Raw genomic sequence first — 22,694 nt, forward strand, 5'->3', positions numbered from 1 at the left:
AGGGAAAGGAAGGAAAGGGGAGGGGAGGGGAGGGAAGGGAAAGGGAGGGGAGGGGAGGGAAGGGAAAGGAAAGGAAAGGAAGGGAAAGGAAGGGAAAAGAAGGGGAGGGGAAGAAGGGGGAAAGGAAAGGGAAAGGAAGGAAAAGAAAGGAAGAAAGGAAGGAAAGGAAAGAAAGAAGAAAGGAAAAGGAAAATTATCTGTGGATGAGGGAGAGGAATAAATTGAGTCTCGGATTAGGTATCAGGTGAGGACAGACCAAGAGGAGATCTGAGGAGATGCGGGGGTGATTCGGGGTCCCTGCCTGACAGGGTGGAGGGATCTAAAGCTGGGATGGAGTTGCTGACTCTCTCTTACACACCCTCCTCCCCTGGGGTCCCTTGCCATCCACATTACAGGTGGTTTTGGGCAATGGGCAGCACTGGGAAGTGACAGGGTGCAGGAGGGCAGGGTTGGGGTACTCTCTCCCTGCCACACTGTCCCTCCATAATCACAGTGCCCACAGTGTCCCCATTTTTATATCTCCACCTCCCTCCAGGTTTGACAACATCCTGCCCTTTCCTGCTCCTGCAGGGCTAAGGGTGGCAAAGGCCTGGTGCCTTCACATTCCAGCTGCTTCCCTTTACCTGGTGTATTAGTCCATTTTCATGCAGCTAGAAAGAACTACCCAAGACTGGAAAACTTATAAAGGAAAGAGGTTTAACTAACTCACAGAGCCAGGCACAGTGGCTCACGCCTGTAATCCCAGCACTTTGGGAGGCCAAGGTGGGCGGATCATGAGGTCAGGAGTTTGAGACCAGCCTGACCAACATGGTGAAACCCCATCTCAACTAAAAATACAAAAATTAGCCAGGCGTGGTGGTAGGCGCTTGTAATCCCAGCTACTTGGGAGGCTGAGGCAGGAGAATCACTTGAACCCGGGAGGTGGACGTTGCAGTGAGCAGAGATCATGCCACTGCACCCCAGCCTGGGTGACAGAGTGAGACTCCGTCTCAAAAAAAAAAAAAAAAAACCAAAAAAATTCCACCACCACCACCAAAAACTGACTCACAGTTCCGCTTGACTGGGGAGGCCTCAGGAAACTTACAATCATGGTGGAAGGGGAAGCAAACACTTCCTTCTTCACATGACGGCAGGAAGGAGAAGTGTGGTGCAAAAGGGAAAATCCTCTTACAAAACCATCAGATATCATGAGAACTCACTAACATGAGAACAGCATGAGGCGAACTGCCCCCATGATTTAATTACCTCCCACCGGGTCCCTTCCACAACATGTGGGGATCATGGGAACGACAATTCAAGATGAGATTTCAGTGGGGACACAGCGAAACCATATCACCTGGCAACACTGCTTTTGGTTGTTAATTGTCCTACAGTCAGAGCCCTTCCTGGGAACCGCCTGGGGGCAATTGCGCCTTCCTACTGAACCTGACAGATCAGGTAGGGTGGAGAAAGGTCTAATCTAGGGATCAGGGTTCTAAAAGATACCCACAGGGGAGTCAGGCAGTGTCATTCAGATATAGGCCGGGAGGAAGGGGACAGGGAGTGATGGGCACTGAGGACCATGGCCAAGCTCAGTCCCACCCACAGAAGCTGGTTACTTCTCAGGTCCTACTGGCTGGTGCCCTGCAAACCAGGGGCCTTGTGTTGCCAGAACTTCTGATTTTTCAAATTTTATTTATTATTAGAGATGGGGTTTCAATCTGTTGCCCAGGCTGGAGTGCACCGGTGCTTCGACCAGTGCTCACTGCAGCTTCCACCTCCTGGGTTCAAGTGATCCTCACACCTCATTTTTTCAAAGTGCTGGGATTACAGGTGTGACCCACCTCGGCCCCCTAGAGTGCTTAATTTATAGGTGTGAGATCCTGCATTAGAACCTGATTTTTCAATTTTATTTTTTAAACAAGAGTGGGACTCCTTATTTTAAAATGTTATTCTATTAAGACATTTTAAAACACCAAGAGCCAGGCAACATCACTGTGAGGGGTCTGATTCAAGGGGCTGGGGCTGCACCCCTCTGTAGGACTAAGGTTTGAGTCCTCCTCTATCTTATTACTTTTTTTTTTTTTTTGAGACAGAGTCTCACCCTGTCACCCAGGCAGGAGTGCAGTGGCAATCTTGGCTTACTGCAATCTTCGCCTCCCGGCTTCAAACGATTCTCCTGTCTCAGCCTCCCGAGTAGCTGGGACTACAGGTGTGCGTTACCACAGCCGGCTAATTTTTGTATTTTTAGTAGAGGTGGGGTTTCACCCACCATGTTGGCCAGGCTAGTCTCGAACTCCTGACCTCGTGATCCGCCCGCCAAGGCCTCCCAAAGTGCTAGGATTACAGACACCGCGCCTGGCCGAGTCCTCCTCTATCTCTTGCCCAGTCAGGCCTGAGGTTCCCACAGTAAAGCACCAAGAACAATGGAGCAAGCGGGCTGGGAGCTGGGGAAGGGGCCTGGGCCACACCATTCCTGGTGGAAGACAGACCCTGGACTCCACCGATGCCAGAGCTCATCTTGACACCCCAGCTGCACCTCTTGGGAGTAGGTGCAGACAGGCTTGGGGGTGAGGGCCTGGGGGTGGCCGCTGAGGGCACCGACCCCTCCCTGGGTTCCTGGGGTCGCCTGTCACTTCTGCCCCTACACTGGCCATTCCCTCTGCCTGGACATCGCTTCTCTGCCGGTGACCCCATGTTCCTCCGAGTGCGGGCTCCACAACCCGTCTCCTCCCGCACTCAACCACCACAGCCCACACATAAGACGTTCACCCCGCCTGTCCCTCCTCCCTCCCCGCCGACAAGACGTTCACCCAGCGAGGGCCCGGGGGTCTGGCGGAGTCGTGGACACCTGGCCTCCTCCCCACCACAGAGGTCGCCGCTTCCCTCCACCGTCCTGGGGTCCGGGGCAGGCCCCGTGGACGGGCGAAGGGGCCCCAGCGCGAGGCCTGGTCCTCAGCGGGAGCCCCCTGATGAACGAGGCCGGGCTGGGGTTCGGGGAAGGGTTAGGCGGCGGGACCTCGGGGTCACCTCCCAGACCTGGCCGGGGTGTCCAGGAGCGGGGCGAGGTCGTGGGCGCCCCACAAGCGTCGAGGGCGCTCCCGTCCCCTCCCTGCACGCCCGGTCCGAGACCCAGCTGGGCAAACCTCCGCGACCCGCGCTTCCCAGCTCCGCGCCGCGGCCCCCGCGTGACCGGAAGTTCCTCCCCCCGCGGGCGCGGGCGAGGCGGGGCCGGCCGGCGGCACTTCCGGTGCCCACGCGCCGCCGTCGCGCAGCTCCCGGGCCGTCACTTTGTGTAGCGCGGGGCCCGCCGCCGGCCCGCAGGCCCCGGCTCCGGTGTCCGGCCCGCGGCTCGGCCAGCCCGGCCCGCGCGGTGAGTGGGTCTCGTGGGGCCGGTGGGCGGCGGCGCAGGCGGCAGGTGCGGGCGGGCCGGGCTTGCGCTCGGGGGCGGTGGCGGCGGCGGGGCCGGGCTGGCCCTCGACGCCCGGCGCGGGGAGGCGGCGGGGAGGCGGCGGGGCCGGGTCCTGCGGGGTCGGAGCGGAGCGCGGGTCGGGCCTTCAGCGGCAGCGCCCCCGCCTCCGGGACCCCCCTCCGGGCCTGCGCGTTGCGGACCCCCGGGGCCGGTTCAGGCAGGAGGCGGAGGGGGCAGGCCCGGGAGGCCACGCGTGACACCTCGGGGTGCTCGCCCACGCCTTCTCGGCCGTAGCGGCAGGGGCTGGGCCGCGGCCGCCCCCAGGACACACCCATCCAGGAGGGGCTGTCACCGTCTGGGTCTCTGCAGGAGGAGGAGGCTCCGGACGCCCCTTTGGGGGCGGGAGGCGCCCGGCCCGTCGCCCCAGGAGCCTGCTTTGTGACCTTGGGGGCCTTGTCTGGGCTTTCCCTCATCTGCAGAAGGAGCCCCGGTGGCCTGCTCGTCTGTCTTCTGCTGCCGGCAGGTGGGTAGGGACAGCCATCCCTGAGATTGGATGGGGTCTGGGCTGTCCCGCGTGGCAGCAGAGGTAGGAAAGGGGCTGGGCTTTGGTCGAGGACCTGATGGGCAAGAGGAAGTGCAGATACCAGGAGGATGAGGCCCCCAGCTCTGCTTGTGTGGGGAGACCTTGGTGCTTGGTATGGTTCAACAAGTGTGGGCAGGTCTGGGGAGCCAGGTGGGGTGGTGAGGGGGCTACCCTGGGGGACCTGGGATGGCCCCCATGGAAATAACCTGCACCAGGAGCAAACCCAGGAGAGTAGGGGGATCCAGAATCCGAGGACAGACAGTGAGGACTGTGGTGGTCGGGGAAGGAAGTCTTCCAGGAGGGCATGAAGACCCGAAGGGCTCTGAGGGCAGTGGGGGCCACCCAGAGGGAATGAAGGGGGCTAGACACAAGCACACCCCCACATCTCCCACTCTCCGAGTTGAGTTTCCCTGGCTTTGGAGCTTTTGTGGAGAGTTTCTATCCACTTTCAAGCTTTTTCTCTTCTTCCTATCCTTGTGTCCTTCCCTTTTTCTCTTGGAAGATATCTTGTCACCTCCCATTCTAAATGTTGGCTGTAGCACCGTATCCCAAAGTGCAGTAGCGTGGTAGAAATGAGGGTTTGGGGCCGGGTGAGGTGGCTTACGCCTGTGATCCCAGCACTTTGGGAGGCCGTGGCGGGTGGATCACCTGAGGTCGGGAGTTTGAGAATTGAGGGTTTGGGATGAAGTTGGTGAGGCCTCCTGTGGCCTCTGGTTTGGGATTGATGCTGAGGAGGCCCCCTGTGGCCTCTGACCCAAAGTTGGATGCCGAGGGAAAGATGAGCAGTGTTTACAGTGGACTGGCAGGCTGGCAAGAGGAGGGAAAGAGTGCGGGTCTGGGGGAGGCAGAGATAACCCAGGGAGAGTTGCTGGAATCTAAACTGCCCGGCCCACTGTGGTCTGGTTTGCAAACCATTCTGTTCTGAATCTTGGGTTGGGGACGATGTCTGGCTGTGTTTCTGACCTCTGTAGGAGCTGGTCCTCCACCTTCTCTGGTCATCCGTGGGTGGACTTCTTGGGAGAAAGAACTCGGTGTCCTCTTTGGAGGCAGAGACTCCCCACTGCTTCTGGGCGGGGGATTTGTAAGGGTCCCACCAACCAGCAGTGGTCAGCCTGTTCTGGAACAGGACAGTAGGGCCAAAATGCTGAGTTTTAAAAATCCTGTGTCCATCACACTGGCTGGCGACTTTAGACATTCTTTTAGTAAGTGAATGCTTCTTAAGTGTTGGTGTGGGGGGAGTCAGACATGAGCAAAGGGAGCTTCTGCCGCCCTGGAGCTGACCATACGCAGGGAGAGAGATGATAAGACAGTCTCATAAGTGTATTTTTAAGATGTGGTAGGTGCTGCGAGGGAAGAAATACAGGGAACTGTATCACCACTGGGACCCAGGGAGCTGCCTCAGAAGATCACTCAGGAAGAGGGGAAGAGAGTTCCGGGGATGGGGAATAGCACACATAGGGCCTGAGATGAGATGAACATGCAGCCACTTTATTCTAAAGCCATGAAGTGTTTTTCTGTTGTGTCCTGATATTGGTGGCCTGGCTCTGGGAGTTGAAAGTTGCTGCTTCAGGTGGTGGCCAGGCAGGAGACAGCTCTGCCGGGCTTGGCATGGCACCTAGGCCCAGCCTGAATCTGCGGCCTGAGGCTTGAAAGAGAAAAGCCCTCCTCTGGGCCTCAAGTGGGTGGCGGTTGGGAAACCATTGCTGAGCGTACCCAGCGCCCTGAGTGCTGGGCAGGGCCATGTCCTCCTGGAGGTGGCTAGCATAACACGCAGAGCATGCGTTTCCACACTTCAGGCGTCTTCACGCGCCAAAGAGCTGTGGACACTGAGAAGGCCGGCTTCTGGGAGAGGCTGGAGATTGGGGTGGCGCTCTCAGGCATAGTTCTGTGACTTGAGTCTTTGGGGGTCAGTGATTCTGAAACTAGAAAGGGGGCTGGAGCCACAGGTGACCTTTGGGACAGAGGTGGCTTCTGGATGCCTGTGTGTCGCAGCCCTTGACTTGGGTGGGCCTGTGTGAATGCTCAGCGCTTCCTGGCTTTTAAAGCAGTGTGGATTTTAAAGCAGCGGCTCAAAGCAGTTCAGGAAACGAGTACGCGCCGCTGCTATGGTTTGGGTGTTTGTCCAGGTGTCAGGCTGTTCTTGCGTTGCTATGAAGAACTACCTGAGACTGGCTAATTTATAAAGAAGAGGTGAAATTGGCGTATGGTTCTGCAGCCTGTACAGGAAGCATGGTGCTGGCATCTGCCTGGCATCTAGGGGGCCTCAGGAAGCCTTTAATCATGGTGGATGGTGAGGGGGAGTAAGCATGTCACATGGCGAAAACAGAAACAAGCAAGAGAGAGTGAGTGGGGAGGCGCCACACACTTAAAGACGACCAGATGTCCTGTGAACTCAGAGCGAGCACTCATTACTCACTGTCTCCAAGGGGATGGCCTGTCCCCATGATCCAGTCACCTCCCACCAGGCCCCACCTCCAGCATTGGGGATTACGGTTCAGCATGAGATCTGGGCGGGGACAAACATCTAGGCTCCATCAGTCCCCTTCCAGTCTCACGCTGAAGCGTGATTTCCAGTGTTGGAGGTGGGCCTGGTGGGAGGGGATTGGCTCATGGGGGCGGATCCCTCATGAATGGTTTAGCACCATCCCGTTGGTGATAAGGGAGTTCTCAGTTCATGAGAGATCTGGTTGTTTTAAAAGAGTGTGGAGCTTCCTCTCTCTCTCTTGCTGCCCCTTTGCCTCCTTCCATGAGTGGAAACTTCCTGAGGCCCTCCCCAGAAACAGATGCTGGTGCCCTGTTGGTGCAGGCTGTTGAACTGTGAGTGAATGAAACCTCTTTTCTTTATAACTTACTCAGCCTCAGGTACTCCTTCACAGCAATGCAGAAATGGCCTAACACAGCTGCCTAATTGATAGAGAAGTGATGGGTTACGGAGGGAGAGGTAATCACGGAGCAGCTTTCTCCTGTGTCTGTAAGAACACCAGGTGTGGTGGTCTGGACTGTTCTCATGAAGGCCACTCAGTCTTGTTTTAGGAGTTCTGTGGCAGACAGTGTCCACTGCTCGAGCTGGATGAACTAGGGGGGGCCCAGTGCTCTGTGTGGCCAAGTGGCCTGACATTCCAGGATGCTTCTGGGGCTCATGGCCTCAGCCCCTGGATTCTGGGCTTGGCTCGCTGTGGAAATGGCCCTGTTCAGGCCGGAGACACTGATGGTGTGTATCCTGGGTGACGGGCCGGGTCTCAGGTTTATACCCAGAAAGGAGCCACCGAAATGGACTCATCAACTCTGTGACTCTGCCCTGCCCTCGGGACCCCACAGGGGCTGGTGAAGGACACGCAGTGGGGAGGGGCCAGGGGTCCCAGGGCCAGCAGATCCCGTCCTGCCGTGTCCATGGCCCTGGACCCTGGACCCTGTGTCATTGTGGCTGCCTCTCCCCTGAGCTTCTGGGCTGAGCTGTCCCTGATGTCAGTAAGAGAGTAGGACCCTGTAGCCTCTGGGACTTTGATAAGTCAGCCCTTAAGAGTCTCTGATCCCCAAACTTGAAATGTCACAGGCATTTCCTGTCCTCCTGATGGTCTGGCAATGAGCTGTGTGTCTACCATGCACTGCACTTTTCACAGAGCGAGGGCTGAGGGCACATGAAGGTGACGCTGGCTTGCAGCCCCCGCTCTCCCATGTCCTGCAGGAGGGAGCCTGACCTGCTGGCTTCTCGGCACCTGTCTCTCCTCCCAGCCCCGTCGTGCCTTGCAAGTGCCTGCAGCCTGTCTGTGCTGAGACCTCTTGGCGTTCCCTGCTGGCCTGGTTCATGTGTGTTGAGGACCAGGTAAGCGTCTCTTTGTTCTCGGTATCCTTCTGGCTAAACATGGGCCACCCTCGGGCTGTGTGATGCTTCCTTGTGGATAAAGACTGGGAGAAATGGCTGATTTACTCCAGGAAAGAGCAGCAGTTCACACCAGGCATGTAGTTCTTGGTAAAAAGGAGTTGAGACTGGCATCCTAGGGCTCACGCGGAGGGGCTCCTGGGGCAGCCTTTCTGGGTACGGAATGTCTTGGTGGTGTGGGGGAAGACTGTGGGAAGGCCTGGTCCTCCCTCATCTCCATTGCCTTCAACTACATAACAGGAGGAGTCAGTCCTGCTCCCTGCACCCCTGCCAGGCTGTGGGCGACCCTGTGAGGGGACCTGTATGGTGTGCTGAGAGCAGCGCATCACTGGCGTCCATCTGCGTTTCAGGCCACGCGGAGGCTCACTCCCAGGGAGGATGGCGGCACTCCACACGACTCCCGACTCCCCAGCTGCCCAGCTGGAGCGGGCAGAGGACGGGGCAGAGTGTGACCCTGACCAGGAGGAAGAGGAGGAGGAGGAGGAGGAAAAGGGGGAAGAGGCGCAGGAGGTGGCAGAAGAGGAGGAGGAGATAATGGTGGAAGAGGAGGAGGAGGGTGTGGCAGAGGTAGTGGAGGACACGCAGGTGGAGGAGGTGGCCGAGGTGGAGGTGGAGGCGGACGTGGAGGAGGAGGACGTGAAGGAGGTGCTGGCAGAGGAGCAGCATCTGGCATTGGGGACCCAGGAGCGACTTAGCCATGGTGGTGATGCCAAGTCCCCAGTTCTTCAGGAAAAGGGTAAGAAAAGCAGCCAGCCTTGCGGAGGAGGTGAATGGGGCTGAGGTGGACCAGGCCAGGGACCTGGTCAAGTCAGGAGGGCTCTTGGACTGATAGGGTGGAGCTGAAGCCCGGCTTTGCAGTGAGGGTGTTTCCGGGGCTCCTGGCCCTGCAGGCTGGGGGCTCAGGGCAGCTGGCCCTAAGAGATCTCTCCCCGCAGGCCTGCAGCCCTCCCGGGCTCCAGCCACTCCTAGGGATGAGGACCTGGAGGAGGACGAGGAGGAGGAGGAGGAGGAGGATGAGGACGAGGATGATTTGCTGATGGCTGGGTCTCAGGTGAGCTGCCCTCTCCGTTTGAGGCTTGGGTAACCTAGGCAGGGTTCCCCCTGGGGCCTCGGCACCTGCTGTCTGGAGACGTATGTTGGCAGTGGCCACGGCACTGGGGTCCCCAGGCTGGGCCCTGGCCCTGAGTTGGGAGGGGGCCACAGGAAGCGGCTGGGTGTCCAGCCCCAAGCCCAGGGGTGTGGTCCTGCTCTTCTGAGCGTTGGGTTGTCCTGATCGCTTTGGCTGCCACCCACTCAGCGGCACTGTGCACAGCGACTTCAGAGGCCTGGCTGTCCCCCAAGGCTGGCCGCTCCCGCACCTGGAGTGCCTGTCACATGTCCAGGGTCTGGGTTCCTGCTGCCCAGACAGGTCAGGTGCCAGTGCCCACGCTCAGTTTAGCTGCTCCTGCTTGTCCACACAGGAGTGGGCCCTCCATGGCTGACGTGGCCGTTGCACTGGGTTGAGCCACACTGCATGAAGAGGGGAACTGGGGGCAGGGCTCATTGTCTCCTGACCTCTGCATGAGCCACAGCTCTGCCCTAGGAGCTGGGTCATTCAGCCTCTTTGAGCTTGAGTCCCCATTCTCTGGCTGGGATCTGGCCCCTGCTTTCCAGGGCTGCGGCAAGGCCTGGAAGCCCTCAGTGCCATCTGGGCATCTATGTCCCCGACACCCACGCTGGAGGGCCTCAGTGGCCTCAATCATCCGTGGCTCTTTGTAAAGGGCTCCCTCAGCTTCTCACCTGGGGCTCTGTTTCCCAGGGGCTGGTGACATTTGAAGACGTGGCTGTGTACTTCTCCCTGGAGGAGTGGGAAAGGCTGGAAGCAGACCAGCGGGGCCTCTATCAGGAAGTCATGCAGGAGAACTATGGGATTCTGGTGTCCTTGGGTAAGGACGGGACCTTTAGTCCCCAAGAGGCAGCCTGTGTGATGGCTGCCAGGGGCTTAGCTGTCTGACAGGGGGGCTTCCGAATCCCAGGGTCTTTGCAAAGGTGGATGCTGGGCCCAGTCCACCTCCCAGGGAAGCCCTAGGACCTCATGGCCTCTGGGTGGGGCGGGGGATGTCACTGGCCAGGCAGCGCCCTGAGCCAGGTGATACGTCTGTGGAGGCAGTCTGACTCTGGTCTCTGTGGCATGGCCCCTGAAGCCTCTGGGGGTGAGGAGGGAGAGGGAAGAGGAAGAGTGTGGGCATCTTGCAGGTGAAGGTGTTGGGGGGGCTTGGTGGGAGGAGAGCAGGGGAGGACAGGGAAAGGTTCAGAGAGAAGGGAATGCCTGGACCCTTCGGAGCAGGGAGGGGTGGGGAGGGCTGATGCTGGGAAGGTGGAGGTGGAGGGGCACTGAGTGGTGGCACAGCACGGGCCATAGGGCAGTGGAGGGCCCACGGGAGCTGCCTATAGCCGTTGTCTGTTCTCCTGGCAGGATACCCAATCCCCAAGCCTGATCTGATCTTCCGACTGGAACAAGGGGAAGAACCTTGGGTCCCAGATAGCCCCCGACCTGAGGAAGGAGACATCGTCACTGGTGTCTACACAGGTGAGCGCAGATGGAATTTCGTGGTTTGTGCCGACAGCTTTTCGGAGCTGTTGTCAAACTTTGGCCTTCACCGAGCTATCTGCAGACCTGGTACCTGGTGCCTCTGACTGCGCCTCTGACCATCTGTGCTGAGGAGTGAGGTATGGAGGGGGCTCCGTGGATATGGGGGTGGCCGGCCTGTGCCAACCTCTGCCTTTGCTGCCTGGCTTCTGGTGGTTCAAGTTCCAGAGAGGTCTGAGGGCTATAAGGTCCTTAGAGAACCTAGAGGCTCCTCCTAGGAACCTTTAAAAATGATTCCCTGTCCCACGTTGGAGCCCGTGAATTTCTTTGCATGTGAGGGGCCAGCTGTCAGGTGGTCGGCTGAGCCAGGGCAGGCGCAGGAGCCCAGCACGCCATCGCGGAGGCCCTTCTGATGACAGCACTAGCTGGTCCTCCTGCTTCTCCGCCCACTTGGCCGCGTGTCTGGGAAAAAGCTCCCCACAGTCTCCCTTGCTCTCCCTGGAGCACCGTGGGAAGGACTCTGACCGGGGTGGGCAGCTTGGGGCATTCTGGAGAGGAGGTTTTGGAGTGATGGGTGCAGAAGGCGTTCAGGGTGGTGAATTTTCCTGGAAGCCTCAGGCCCAGCTCTAGCTCTGCTCCTTCAACTCTAAGGCTCCGTTTACTCATCTGAAGAAATTGAACTCAACTCAGGTTCCCACTGGAGGATGCCACACTGTCAGTTGCGTGGAGGTTCTTAGTGGTGTCTGAGGGGCTCCTAGCGTTAGAGGGCTCTGCAGAGGCCCCTGCCCCACAGGTGTCTGGTTTGGGGCTGGGTGATGCCAGTCAGGAGGGGCAATGGGTAGACTCAGAGCACTGCATAGATGTGTTTTCAAATGAAAATACTGGTGTGTGGTGGCTCACGCCTGTAATCCCAGCACTTTGGGAGGCCGAGGCAGGCAGATCACGAGGTCAGGAGTTCAAGACCAGTCTGGGCAATATGGTGAAACCCCATCTCTACTAAAAATGTAAAAATTAGCCGGGTGTGGTGGTGTGCACCTGTAGTCCCAGCTACTTGGGAGGCTGAGACAGAAGAATCGCTTGAACCCGGGAGGTGGAGGTTGCAGTGGGCCAAGATTGCACCACTGCACTCCAGCCTGGTGACAGAGTAAGACACCATCTCAAAAAAAAAAAAAAAAAAACCATCAGATCTCGTGAGAACTCCCTCATCATCACAAGAACAGCATGAAGGAAACGGCCCCCATGATCTGATCACCTCCCACCAGGTCCCTCCCTTGACATGACACTTGGGGATTACAATTGGAGATAAGGTTTGGGTGGGGACACAGAGCTGAACTATCATTGAAGCCTCCTCTCTGTGTTGTTGTAGGAGGCCTTTCCTGCCGCCATTCTCCAGACACTTGGGGACCCTCTTGGAACATTTCCTAGGCTTCAGTCAGGAGTGTTCTGGTTGGCAAGAAAGATCACTGCTGCCACAAGATGATTGTGGGATGTGGGTGACACTCTCAGGAGGAGAAGGGGACACAGGCCTGTGGGGCCCGTCCCTCAGCATGTGGTCTACTTGTGCTCCTGTCCTCTGTGCCTCTTGGAGGGTTAGGGGTAGAGCCTTGTGCAGGCTTGAGCCTGAGTGGTTCCCTTTCAGTCCAGGCGACAGGACCCTTGTGGCCTGTGCACCTGGCTGGGGTTTGCAAGCTCCCTGGGGCTGGCTGTGCCAGTGCCCCCTGCGCCCCCTGTGGCTGCTCATCGTGCTGGGGCTGGTAGGCCTGGGATGCCTCTGGCCCTGAGTGGGTGTGTAAGGGCAGCCTCTGAAATGTGACCCATAGCCTGTGTACTGAGTGGCTACCCTCCCCTGGTGCTCCCCACTCCCCCAGTGCTCCCTGCCTCCCCTGCATTCATTTCTGGTGGGCTGAGCTGGCTGAGATCGCTGGGGCAGGACAGAGGCTGACTGTGCCCAGGCTGACAGAGTTTGTTCCTAGACTGGAGTCTTGCAAGAGCCAAGTGTGTCCCTCTCTTGGGCTCCTTAATGAGTTGGGCCACAATGACATCTGGGCTCTGGCACTGTGCTCATCAGGACCCACCCCTCCTGAGGGCTGCTGAAGCCCCCACCTGCCCTTCAGCCATGCTCCAGCCCCACGCTTCCCCTCCTGCCCCTCCCCTGCCCTGCCTTTCTTCTTACCTGGCTTAGATCCCCACCCTGGTTGAACCCTGTTTTCTGCCGGCTCTGGTCTGCACTGCAGCAAGAATGTGCCTGGAGAAAATTGTGGCTGTGGGTGCCTGCAGGCCTTACGTGGCTGCCAGTGGCCTTGGCCTGGCAGGCCAACCCTGTACTTGTGGGGCTGCCTCTCCACCCTCTGAGATGGACCCCCTCAGCCACTGCAGACTGACCCTTCTGAGGTCACCTGCCCCAGTGAGGGGCAGGACCAGTGCCTGTCCTCAGAGGAGGCCCCCTCCTTACAGACCTGGCAGCCTGGCCAGGGCCATGCAGCTGGTTCAGATCCCAGTGCAGCAGCTGTGCCCGAGAGCCCTACCTCTGCCAGGCACCAATGTGTGGGGCCAGTGCCACCCTCGTCTCCCTGACATTTTGCAGAAAGGCGGGCTGCTAATGCCTATGAACTTGGGCGTGTCACCCTTGTCCACCTCCTCCCTTTGCTGCCCCCCATGAGGGAGGGTCTCTCTGAGGCCATCTGGAGTTTGTGTCTGGATAGAGAAAGTTGCACCAGCCGGGGGAGGGGAGGGAGCAGGTGTTGGCCTCACTCGGAACTGACTTCCACAGCCTGCACTCCAGGCCAGGCCTTAGCGGATGGGTTGTCAGAGGGAGAGAAGCGGGGCTGTTCAGTCAGCTCACTCTGCAGACTCACCGTGGGGCCCAGGTCAGGTTGGGCCTGGAGGGCAGGTTCCAGACTCCAAGATGGGCAGAGGTTGCCCAGGGGTGGGAGTTGTAGATGGTGGCGCCTGCTGCCATGGGTGATATGTGTGGGCTGCACTGAGCAGCATCCCTGAGTGATGTGAGATGTGTGTGGCGTCCCATGGCAGGTTGGGACCGTGTCTTCTGGGTCAGGCATGTGGCTGTGGGGCCACTGTCTTCCCCACAGCCCCTGTGATTAGTGTCCTACATAGGACCCCTACCCTGTGCCCAGGGCAAGGCACTTACCGGACGTGTTCCGGGGGCTCTGCTGCTCGGGACATTGGCTGGCCCCTGGGATTACCACTGCCTCCTGCACAGTTAAACCAGGGCCTGGGGATAGAAGCTGGAGAGGCTGCAGTTGTGTTGGTGGGATTCTGGGTCAATGCTCGGCTTTGGTGATGCCGATGACCACCCTCCCTAGGGATCTTTGTGCATCCAGGGCCTCCCTGAGGGCCTTGGCACTGCACCAGCCACTGGTGAGCAGGAAGGCCCTAGTGTGGGCTGGAGGGTGCCCCGCCCCTCCTGTGCAGTCCAGGAGGCAGCCTGCCCCCGGGGCACAGGGCTGGCCAGGGGCCTGTCTAGGGTTAGGGACTGTGGCCCAGCCTCAAGAGGAAAGGCCTTGGTGGGGATCTGTGGCCACCAGGGCCTGATGGCAGGAAAGGAGCATCACCTGACATTTGGGGGACAACTTGAGCGATGACCAACAGAAAGCATGGGATGGACAGCAGGGGCCTCGGCATCTGCAGGGACCCATGGTGGCAGCAGCACCACCTGACCCTGGGAGGTGCTTCTGCAGCTGCGTAGCAGATGTTTATGGATGTGCATTTCATCCTTGCAGCAGTCCCACCAAGTGGATTTATCCACTGGTGCTGTTATCGACCCATTTTACAGATGGGGAAACTCAGATTTAAGGCCTTGCCCAGGGTCCCATGGCCAGTGTGTCGTAGGAGTAGAATTCACACCCAGGCAGAGCCCAGGCCCTCCAGCTGCCTTTTGAGGTGAAGCCAAGGGTGAGATGGTGTAGCATCCCGGCCTGGCCCCTGCCATCTTGATGGAACTGAGCAGATGTGGGGCTTCAGCCTGCAGGAGGGTTACTGTGGTGGGCGCAGTGGAGTAGTGAGCCCTTGAGGAACATCTCAGCATTAAGATTTGAAGGGAAACCTCTAAAGACGCCAGTCATGCTAGGGAGCAGCTGTGCCCGGTGCTGGTGCCTGTGGAGGGAGGTGGGGGAGATAGTTCCTGTGACAGCCCCAACCCCAGCCCTGAGGCCTTTCATTCATTCCCTTGGCACCCAACCTGCTGGGGTGGTCTCCCCTCCATCAGCTCCTGTCACCTGCCGCTGGATTGGGGGGGGGGGGGTCTTAGTGTTCCCAGTTCAGGACACAGGCTGTGAAGGTCCTTGTGGCTATACTCTGGAAGCTTCTCCCTCCCTAGACAGTTAACTTTGAGCCTCTGGTCGGCCTCTGCTTTTGATCGCTGAGCCTTGTGGTCCCTCGGGATCTTCCTGGAAGCCTAGCTGAATGTTGCTAGGCCAGAGTCCTCAGGCCTAAAGGTGAGGTGCAGGGGAGAGGGACCGCTAGCCCCAGGGTTTCCTCTCCTCCGCTGTCCCCTGCGTTCTGGAGGAAGCAGGTGTGTTGGGCACCCTGGACTGCTATCACATGGTTTGTGCCCCAGTGCCCTCCAGCTGTTGAGAAACGTGCCAACCCCTCCTAGTCAGCCTCCAGTCTTGGGTCTGATGAGTTGAGCTGTGAGGAGGCCTCACTTAGATCTGAAAAAGGGCTTTGGATCTGAGAGCCAGCAAACGCCCTTGGGGCCATGTCCCTGGAGTCCTGTTGGCTGAACACCCTCAGTCAAGGATGTTCCCATCCACTTCGACAGAGCCTGGCCTGGGGCAGGCTGGTCTCCCTCTGGGACCCTTCCCAGGGGCCCTGCTACTTCCTGGGAGCTCCCCTCAGAGTGCAGCCAGCTCAGACTTCCCAGGGACTTGGATGCCCTTCCTGTCCCACACTCGGTGTCAGTGGTGGCCTATCACCATGCCATATGCTGAAGTATGGCCCACCCTTGTCCCAGTTGTTGGACAGGCGGCATGCCAGCTCCAGAGCTGGTGGGAGGTGCCCTCTCTACAGAGCCTACTGGGAGGAGGGCTCCCTGCCTACCTCCCCAAGTGAGAGGCTTCCTTGCTGCACTGAGGATCAAGGGAGAGGTGCTGGGAGGAGCCTCCCAGCTGTGGGCAGCTGAGACTTCTGTGGGCAAGGCCGCACTTGGCCTGGGAGTCCAGTTCTTTGAGGCTTATTGTACAGTAAATGCTCGTTGAGTCTTGGCTGGTTGCTGAGGTGCCGATGCATCTCGCTACAAAATCGTAGTTGTTCCTAGGCTTGAACCTTCCCCGTTTGGAGGCATCTCTAAACCCAAGACCTGCATCAGAGCCTGAGGGTCAGATCCTTTCCAGCTCTCTGCCAGCCTCCCTACCCTGTAGGGTTGGGGCTTAGGGCTGGGGTGCAGCAGCCTTCCCGGACCTGGGGAGTGTTGCTGCCAAACGGGAAAGGGTGACCACTGATGGGGACTGGGCTTTTCTTTGCTGCTCTGTGCACAGAGTGGCTGTGGGTGGCAGTTCGAGGTGGACTCAACTTAGTGACAAGAAACCTTTTTATTTCAAGCTTACGTTTACTATAATAGTAAACCGAGACAGTATCATGAAATGGGAAAGATGAAGTAACCCATTTTCTGACCCTTTTCTATGATGCCTGTTTTTTCACAGTGAAGCCAGGCCTGTGTGGGTCTGTGTTTTCCCGAGGCTCTAGGTCCCCATATGGAATGCATGTGGGACGAGGCAGTGCCAAGGCCATGCAGCCTGGTGGGGGCCAGTGTGCGACATGAGGGGCCACCCGAGGCGCACTGGGACCTCCTGGGCTCCGACTTCCCCCCTAGGGCAGGACTCAGTGGTCTAAGTTTATCCAGCTAGGTGATGGCTGAAATGGGCCAGTGCCTTGGCAGGGGACCCAGGTGGGGTGAGGACGAGATTCCCACACCAGCTGTGGGAGCTGGAACCTTCCAGATGCTGAGACTGTGGGGTGGACACCGGGCAGGGTCCATGAAGGTGCACATGGGGCCACAGGCCAGGTGTCATCCCTGTGTTCCCTGTGACTTAGTGCCTGCTCCATAGACATCAGTTCCCTCCTGGGTGTGTCATGGTGTCTTAGGTGTATCAGCCATCAATAGGAGCCCCACCAAGCCAGCTCCATCTACATGCTCTTTGCTGCCCGCACAGGTGCCTCGGAGGGCCAAAGGGAGAGGGCAGGGGTGCAGCTTGGTGGGAGAGGGTCTGAATGGGGGAGGCTGAGCAAACCTTAGAGCTGACAGGCCAGGCGTGGTGGCTCACACCCGTAATCCCAGCACTTTGGAAGGCCAAGGCAGGTGGATCACCTGAGATCAGGAGTTCGAGACCAGCCTGGTCAACATGGTGAAACCCGTTTCTATTAAAAATACAAAAAAAAGTGGCCGGGTGCGGTGGCTCACGCCTGTAATCCCAGCACTTTGGGAGGCCGAGGCGGACAGATCACAAGGTCAGAAGTTCGAGACCAGCCGGGCCAATATGGTAAATCCCTGTCTCTACCAAAAATATAAAAATTAGCCGGGTGTGGTGGCAGGCGCCTGTAGTCCCAGCTACTCGGGAGGCTGAGGCAGGAGAATCACTTGAACCTGGGAGGTGGAGGTTGCAGTGAACCGAGATCACGCCACTGCATTCCAGCCTGGGCAACACAGCAAGACTCCGTCTCAAAAATAAAACAAAACAAACAGGGGCATGATGGCTCACCCCTGTAATTCCAGAACTTTTGGGAGGCCAAGGCAGGCGGATCACCTGAGGTCAGGAGTTTGAGACCAGCCTGATCAACATGGAGAAACCCCGTCTCTACTTTAAAAAAAAAAAAAAAAAAAAAGAAAGCTGGGCGTGGTGGCATACGCCTATAATCCCAGCTACTGAGGAGACTGAGGCAGGAGAATTGCTTGAACCTGGGAGGTGGAGGTTGCGTTGGGCCAAGATTCCGCCATTGCACTCCAGCCTGGGCAACAAGAGCGCAATTCCGTCTCAAAAAACAAAACAAAACAAAATTTAAAAAAGACTAGGCGTGGTGGATCACGCCTGTAATCCCAGCACTTTGGGACGCTGAGGCGGGCAGATCACCTGGGGTCAGGAGTTCGAGACCAGCCTGGCCAACATGGCGAAATACAAAAAATAGCCAGCTGTGGTGGTGTGCGCCTGTAATCCCAGCTACTAGGGAGACTGAGGCTGGAGAACTGCTTGAACCTGGGAGGTGGAGGATGCAGTGAGCTTTAAAAAACAAACAAAAAGCCAGGCGTGGTGGCATGAGCCCATAATCCCAGCTACTTGGGAGGCTGATATGGGAGAACTGCTTGAACCCAGGAGTCGGAGGTTGCAGTGAGCCAAGATCGAGCCACTGCACTCCAGCCTGGGTGACAGAGTGAGACTCCGTCTTTAAAAAAAAAAAAAAAAAAAAAAAAAGCTTAGCGCTGACAAAGGCAGGTTCTCTGTGGAGGGGGCCGCAGGCTGCGCTGTCTTCCAGGAAAGCCAGGGAGGGGGAGCTCTCGGGAAAACGGCCCCAGCGTCTCCACCTGGTTTTCTCAGCACAGGATCCCTGCTTGGGTCTCACCCCTTGCTAGAGTTTGCCCCATTCCTCAGCAGGTGGCAAGCCCTGGAGGGAGCCTGCGGTCTGGAAGAGATGTTGGACGGGAGCCCTGGCTTTCCTGGGAGGGACAGTTTCGTGTGCTGCGTGTCCCCAGGTTCCTAGCTGGGGGCGGCGGCTTTCCTGCCCTGTGCCTGTTCAGGACTGGCAGTGGGGCATGGGCAACCGCTCACTTGGCGAAAGGAAGTGCCCTGTCCGACTGAAGGAAGGTCCTGCTGGTGGTGTCTCAGAAGCCCTGATTTCTCGGGGCAGGAACCTTCCAAAGGCTCCTGTCAAGTTCACTTACCTCTCTCTTCTGGCCTGCCTTTGTCGTCTTCAGGAGCCTGGTTCTGGACGGACGACATAGAGGACCACGATGAGGAAGACGACGAGGACTTCCTGGCGGAGGTGGCTGAGGAGGAGAACGAGCCCCCAGGGCTCTGGTCGGCGGCCTACGGCGTGGGGGACGTGCCTGGGACGTGGGGCCCCGACGACTCGGATTCGGCGCAGACTCCAGAGGGGTGGGGCCCCGACCAAGGCGGCCTTGGGGTACTGGCCGACGGCTCTGAAGGGAAGCCTTTCCTGCACGGCCGGGAGCCGGCTGCGAACCTGCTGTCGCCCTGGGCGTTCCCCGCCGCAGTGGCTCCGCTGGCCGGGCGGCCCGAGACCACGTGCGACGTGTGCGGCAAGGTCTTTCCGCACCGCTCGCGGCTAGCCAAGCACCAGCGCTACCACGCGGCCGTCAAGCCCTTCGGCTGTGAGGAGTGCGGCAAGGGCTTCGTGTACCGCTCGCACCTGGCCATCCACCAGCGCACGCACACCGGCGAGAAGCCCTTCCCGTGCCCGGACTGCGGCAAGCGCTTCGTCTACAAGTCGCACCTGGTTACGCACCGACGCATCCATACGGGCGAGCGGCCCTACCGCTGCGCCTTCTGCGGTGCGGGCTTCGGGCGCCGCTCCTACCTGGTCACGCACCAGCGCACGCACACGGGCGAGCGGCCCTACCCGTGCCCGCACTGCGGCCGCAGCTTCAGCCAGAGCTCGGCGCTGGCGCGGCACCAGGCGGTGCACACGGCCGACCGCCCGCACTGCTGCCCCGACTGCGGCCAGGCCTTCCGCCTGCGCGCCGACTTCCAGCGCCACCGACGCGGCGGGGGCTGTGCGGAGCCGGGTGGTGACGGCCCCCGGCGGGAGCCCGGCGAGACGGCGGCCGCCGCGGGGCCGGAGGACACCGACCCTGGGCCAGAGGGGCCGGGGGGACCTGAAGCTGGCGAAGCGGATGGTGAGACGGAGGCCGCGGCCGAAGAGAGAGAAGAGGCGGCGGTGGCGGCGCTCACCCCCAGCGGCAAAGCGGACCCCGCGCCGGAGCGGCGCTTCCTGGAGCTGGGCAACGGCCTGGGAGAGGGCGAAGGCCCCTCCTCCCACCCGCTGGGCTTCCACTTCCCGGTGCACCCCAAGTCCTGGCTGCACCCGGACAGCTTCCCGCTCCTGGGCCTACCCGACTTCCGAGAGCGGCTGCCGGTCGACGGGCGCCCGCTTCCGGCGCCCCTGGGGGGCCCGCTCTCCCTAGTGGAGGGGACCGGGCTGGCCTGCGACCCTTTCGGCGGCGGCGGGGCCGGGGGCGGCGGAGGCGGCCTGCGCGCGTTCGGGCCTGCCGTCGGGAGTCTGCTCGCGGAGCCTGCGCCGGCCGCGCTGGCGGAGGAGGAGAGCCCGTGGATCTGCTCGGACTGCGGCAAGACGTTCGGGCGCCGGGCCGCGCTGGCCAAGCACCAGCGCTACCACGCGGGCGAGAGGCCACACCGCTGCGCCGATTGCGGCAAGAGCTTCGTGTACGGCTCGCACCTGGCGCGCCACCGGCGCACGCACACAGGCGAGCGGCCCTTCCCGTGCCCCGAGTGCGGCGCGCGCTTCGCCCGCGGCTCGCACTTGGCGGCGCACGTGCGCGGCCACACCGGCGAGAAGCCGTTCGTGTGCGGCGTGTGCGGCGCGGGCTTCAGCCGTCGCGCGCACTTGACAGCGCACGGGCGCGCGCACACCGGGGAGCGGCCCTACGCGTGCGGAGAGTGCGGCCGGCGCTTCGGTCAGAGCGCGGCGCTGACGCGGCATCAGTGGGCTCACGCCGAGGAGAAGCCGCACCGCTGCCCCGACTGCGGCAAGGGCTTCGGCCACAGCTCGGACTTCAAGCGGCACCGGCGCACGCACACGGGCGAGAAGCCCTTCCGCTGCGCCGACTGCGGCCGCGGCTTCGCACAGCGCTCCAATCTGGCCAAGCACCGGCGCGGCCACACGGGCGAACGTCCTTTCCCGTGCCCTGAGTGTGGCAAGCGCTTTTCGCAGCGTTCGGTGCTGGTCACGCACCAGCGCACACACACGGGCGAGCGGCCCTATGCCTGCGCCAACTGCGGCCGCCGCTTTTCGCAGAGTTCGCACCTGCTCACCCACATGAAGACGCACCGCGGCGCCGCCGCAGCGCCGGGCTCGGGTTCGGCCCCAGCTCCCGCGCCCAAGCCCGAGGCGGCCGCCAAGGGGCCGTCCAGCGTCGGCCCGGGGGAGCGCGGCAGCGCCCTGCTGGAGTTCGCGGGCGGCACAAGCTTCGGCTCGGAGCACCAGGCCGCGTTTGCCGGGCCCTCTGGCGCCTACAGGGAGGGCGTCCTGTGAGGGGCCCGGGGCCGACGGCAGCGCAGCCTGCAGGGCCACCGGCCCCTCGCTCCTCGGGCCCCGGGAGGCTGAGGGTCCCAGTCCTGGGTGCGGTGCCTTCCCTCAGCCCCCGCCCTGCGGCCCCGGGTCTCTTGCCCGCCGGGTCCGTGAGCTCAGCCGAAGACGTGGAGAGCTCTGGAGAGAAGAGCAGCGCGGAGGCAGCGAGGCCTGGGCGCCACCCCCACGGAGACTGCGATATCCCCTGGGTGGGCCCGGGCTGTGAAGCAGGGCGGTAGTTGGCGGGCGATGCTATTTATTTCACCCGAATTCCGACTTCGGTGGCTTAGGGAGCAAGGGACTTGTGCGTTTGCAACCGGCTGTGGCGGCGAGGGAGGGGAAAGCCCTTGCTCCACGGGAGGGTGGGGTCCAGTCACCCAGGTGGGCCAGCGAGATGCCTGGGAGGCCGGTGGGTTTGGCTGACCACTTCCTCTCATTCCTCAGTGGGAGATTTAGGGCTTCCCGGTCATCCGAAGGTTTAATTGCGCGAGGTGAGGGGAGGCCTTGTAGGTTTCCAAAGGGCGGAGCTCCAATGGGAAAACTTGAAACTTGTCGTCTGCAGATATTTATTTCCACCTCTCGTATGGCCTAAAGAATCTAGGAGAAGAAAAAAGCCAGATACCAAACTTACGGCCAGGCAGACGGGTCGCGGGTGTTGACAGGGTCCTGAGGGAGTTTGAAGCCTTATTCTCGAGCCGCCTGCTGTCCTCTCCACACGGGCACAGAGGGCACCCGGGCGCCCGCTGCACGGGTTCGGTTTTGGTCTCTGCTTCTCTCAGTCCTTTGGTACTTTCACCTCCTTCAGCCGGAGGTGGCAAACTCAGACATCTTTGGGCACCCGAGGCCCTCGCAGCCCTGAGCCCCAGCTTTCACTTCCCTGGGCTGCCCGTCTCCCGGAATAGGCAGACGCTCCGTCCTCGGAGCCCAGCGCTCACTTAGAGCGACTGAGGTTGGTTGAAGGATCTTCCCCCACATCCCATAATTAGGGCCCTAGGACACCCGCAGGTCCCTTTAACTCTGCTTCTGTCATTACACTAGAACAAGTAGTGTTTCTGTTTTAGAGTCTCATTTCACAAATTGGTTAGTGGAGGCACCCGTGTCCTGGCAGCTTGCACAGTGGCTGTCCACCTCTCGGGGGTGTGGACCTGAGCCGTGGCTCAGTGACAAACCAGGCACCCAACTATGCAAGCCCCCTGCCTGGTGGGCGCCCCACCCTCCGCACTGGGCCCATGGAAGCCACTGGGCAGGCAGCTGGGGTGTAGTTCATGTGAAGCCCCCCTCCCCTCATGCTTTTGGGGCCACTGTGAGTGGGGCCAGGAAACGGATTTTTGGTGCAGCTGCATTTCCTTATAGACCTAGTTCCTTCCACGTTAGTGTAGACATGGCCTTGGGGGCTGAGCGCAGCAGCCAGGCTGCCTGGGCTGGGGGCGGGTAGGAGGCACGGTAGTTGGTGGGTGGGAAGAGGGCCTGGGTGGTGGCGGTCAGTTAGCCTGGCTGGGTGAGGTTGCGGGGCGGGGTGGTGAGGAGAGCAGGGGTCCCAGGGAGGCATCGGGGTGCTGGGTAATGGCCTCAGCCCTGGGTTTCTCCTCTCCCTGTGGGACAGGAGTCTCAGAAAGGGCCAATGGCAAGGTGGGCTCGGGGGCTCTGGGATCTCAGCTCTAGCCCTATATGGCCAGGATCTGCTGTCCCTGCCCCTCCTGGGCCCCAGCAGCTGTCCTGCAGCCGTTGGCAGGAGGGCCTGGCTTTAATAAAGAGTGGACAAACTGAGCTTCTGACTGGACTCCATGCTGTTGCCACTTCTTGGAACCCGTCGGGGAGGCTTTGCGTGGCCTCAGGTCCAACTTGCTTCTGCAAATATTTTTAAAAGATTTTCTCTTTTAAGAAATTAGAATCGGTCCTAGGATGGCCCATGAGGAGTCAGCCCCAGGCCAGTGTGGCCCTGTGCTGCCCATGCTTACCGTCTTCCTTGGTGGCCCTCACCCTCTTCACACTT

The 22,694-nt window shown here is 60.1% G+C and overlaps 1 protein-coding gene across 1 annotated transcript; it reads left to right on the forward strand.

Annotated features, from left to right (window-relative positions):
- The first annotated feature begins 3,303 nt into the window (after positions 1-3,303).
- Positions 3,304-22,468, forward strand: ZNF316 (zinc finger protein 316). Its single transcript, XM_025381183.1, has 8 exons — positions 3,304-3,352; positions 3,761-3,914; positions 7,660-7,797; positions 8,205-8,590; positions 8,790-8,905; positions 9,653-9,779; positions 10,310-10,423; positions 18,348-22,468. The coding sequence occupies exons 4-8, from the start codon at positions 8,233-8,235 to the stop codon at positions 20,663-20,665; spliced, it is 3,033 nt and encodes a 1,010-aa protein (XP_025236968.1). The 5' UTR covers positions 3,304-3,352; positions 3,761-3,914; positions 7,660-7,797; positions 8,205-8,232; the 3' UTR covers positions 20,666-22,468.
- Positions 22,469-22,694: the final 226 nt, after the last annotated feature.

This window comes from Theropithecus gelada, chromosome 3 (assembly GCF_003255815.1).
Source record: "Theropithecus gelada isolate Dixy chromosome 3, Tgel_1.0, whole genome shotgun sequence".
Taxonomy (NCBI): Eukaryota; Metazoa; Chordata; class Mammalia; order Primates; family Cercopithecidae; genus Theropithecus; species Theropithecus gelada.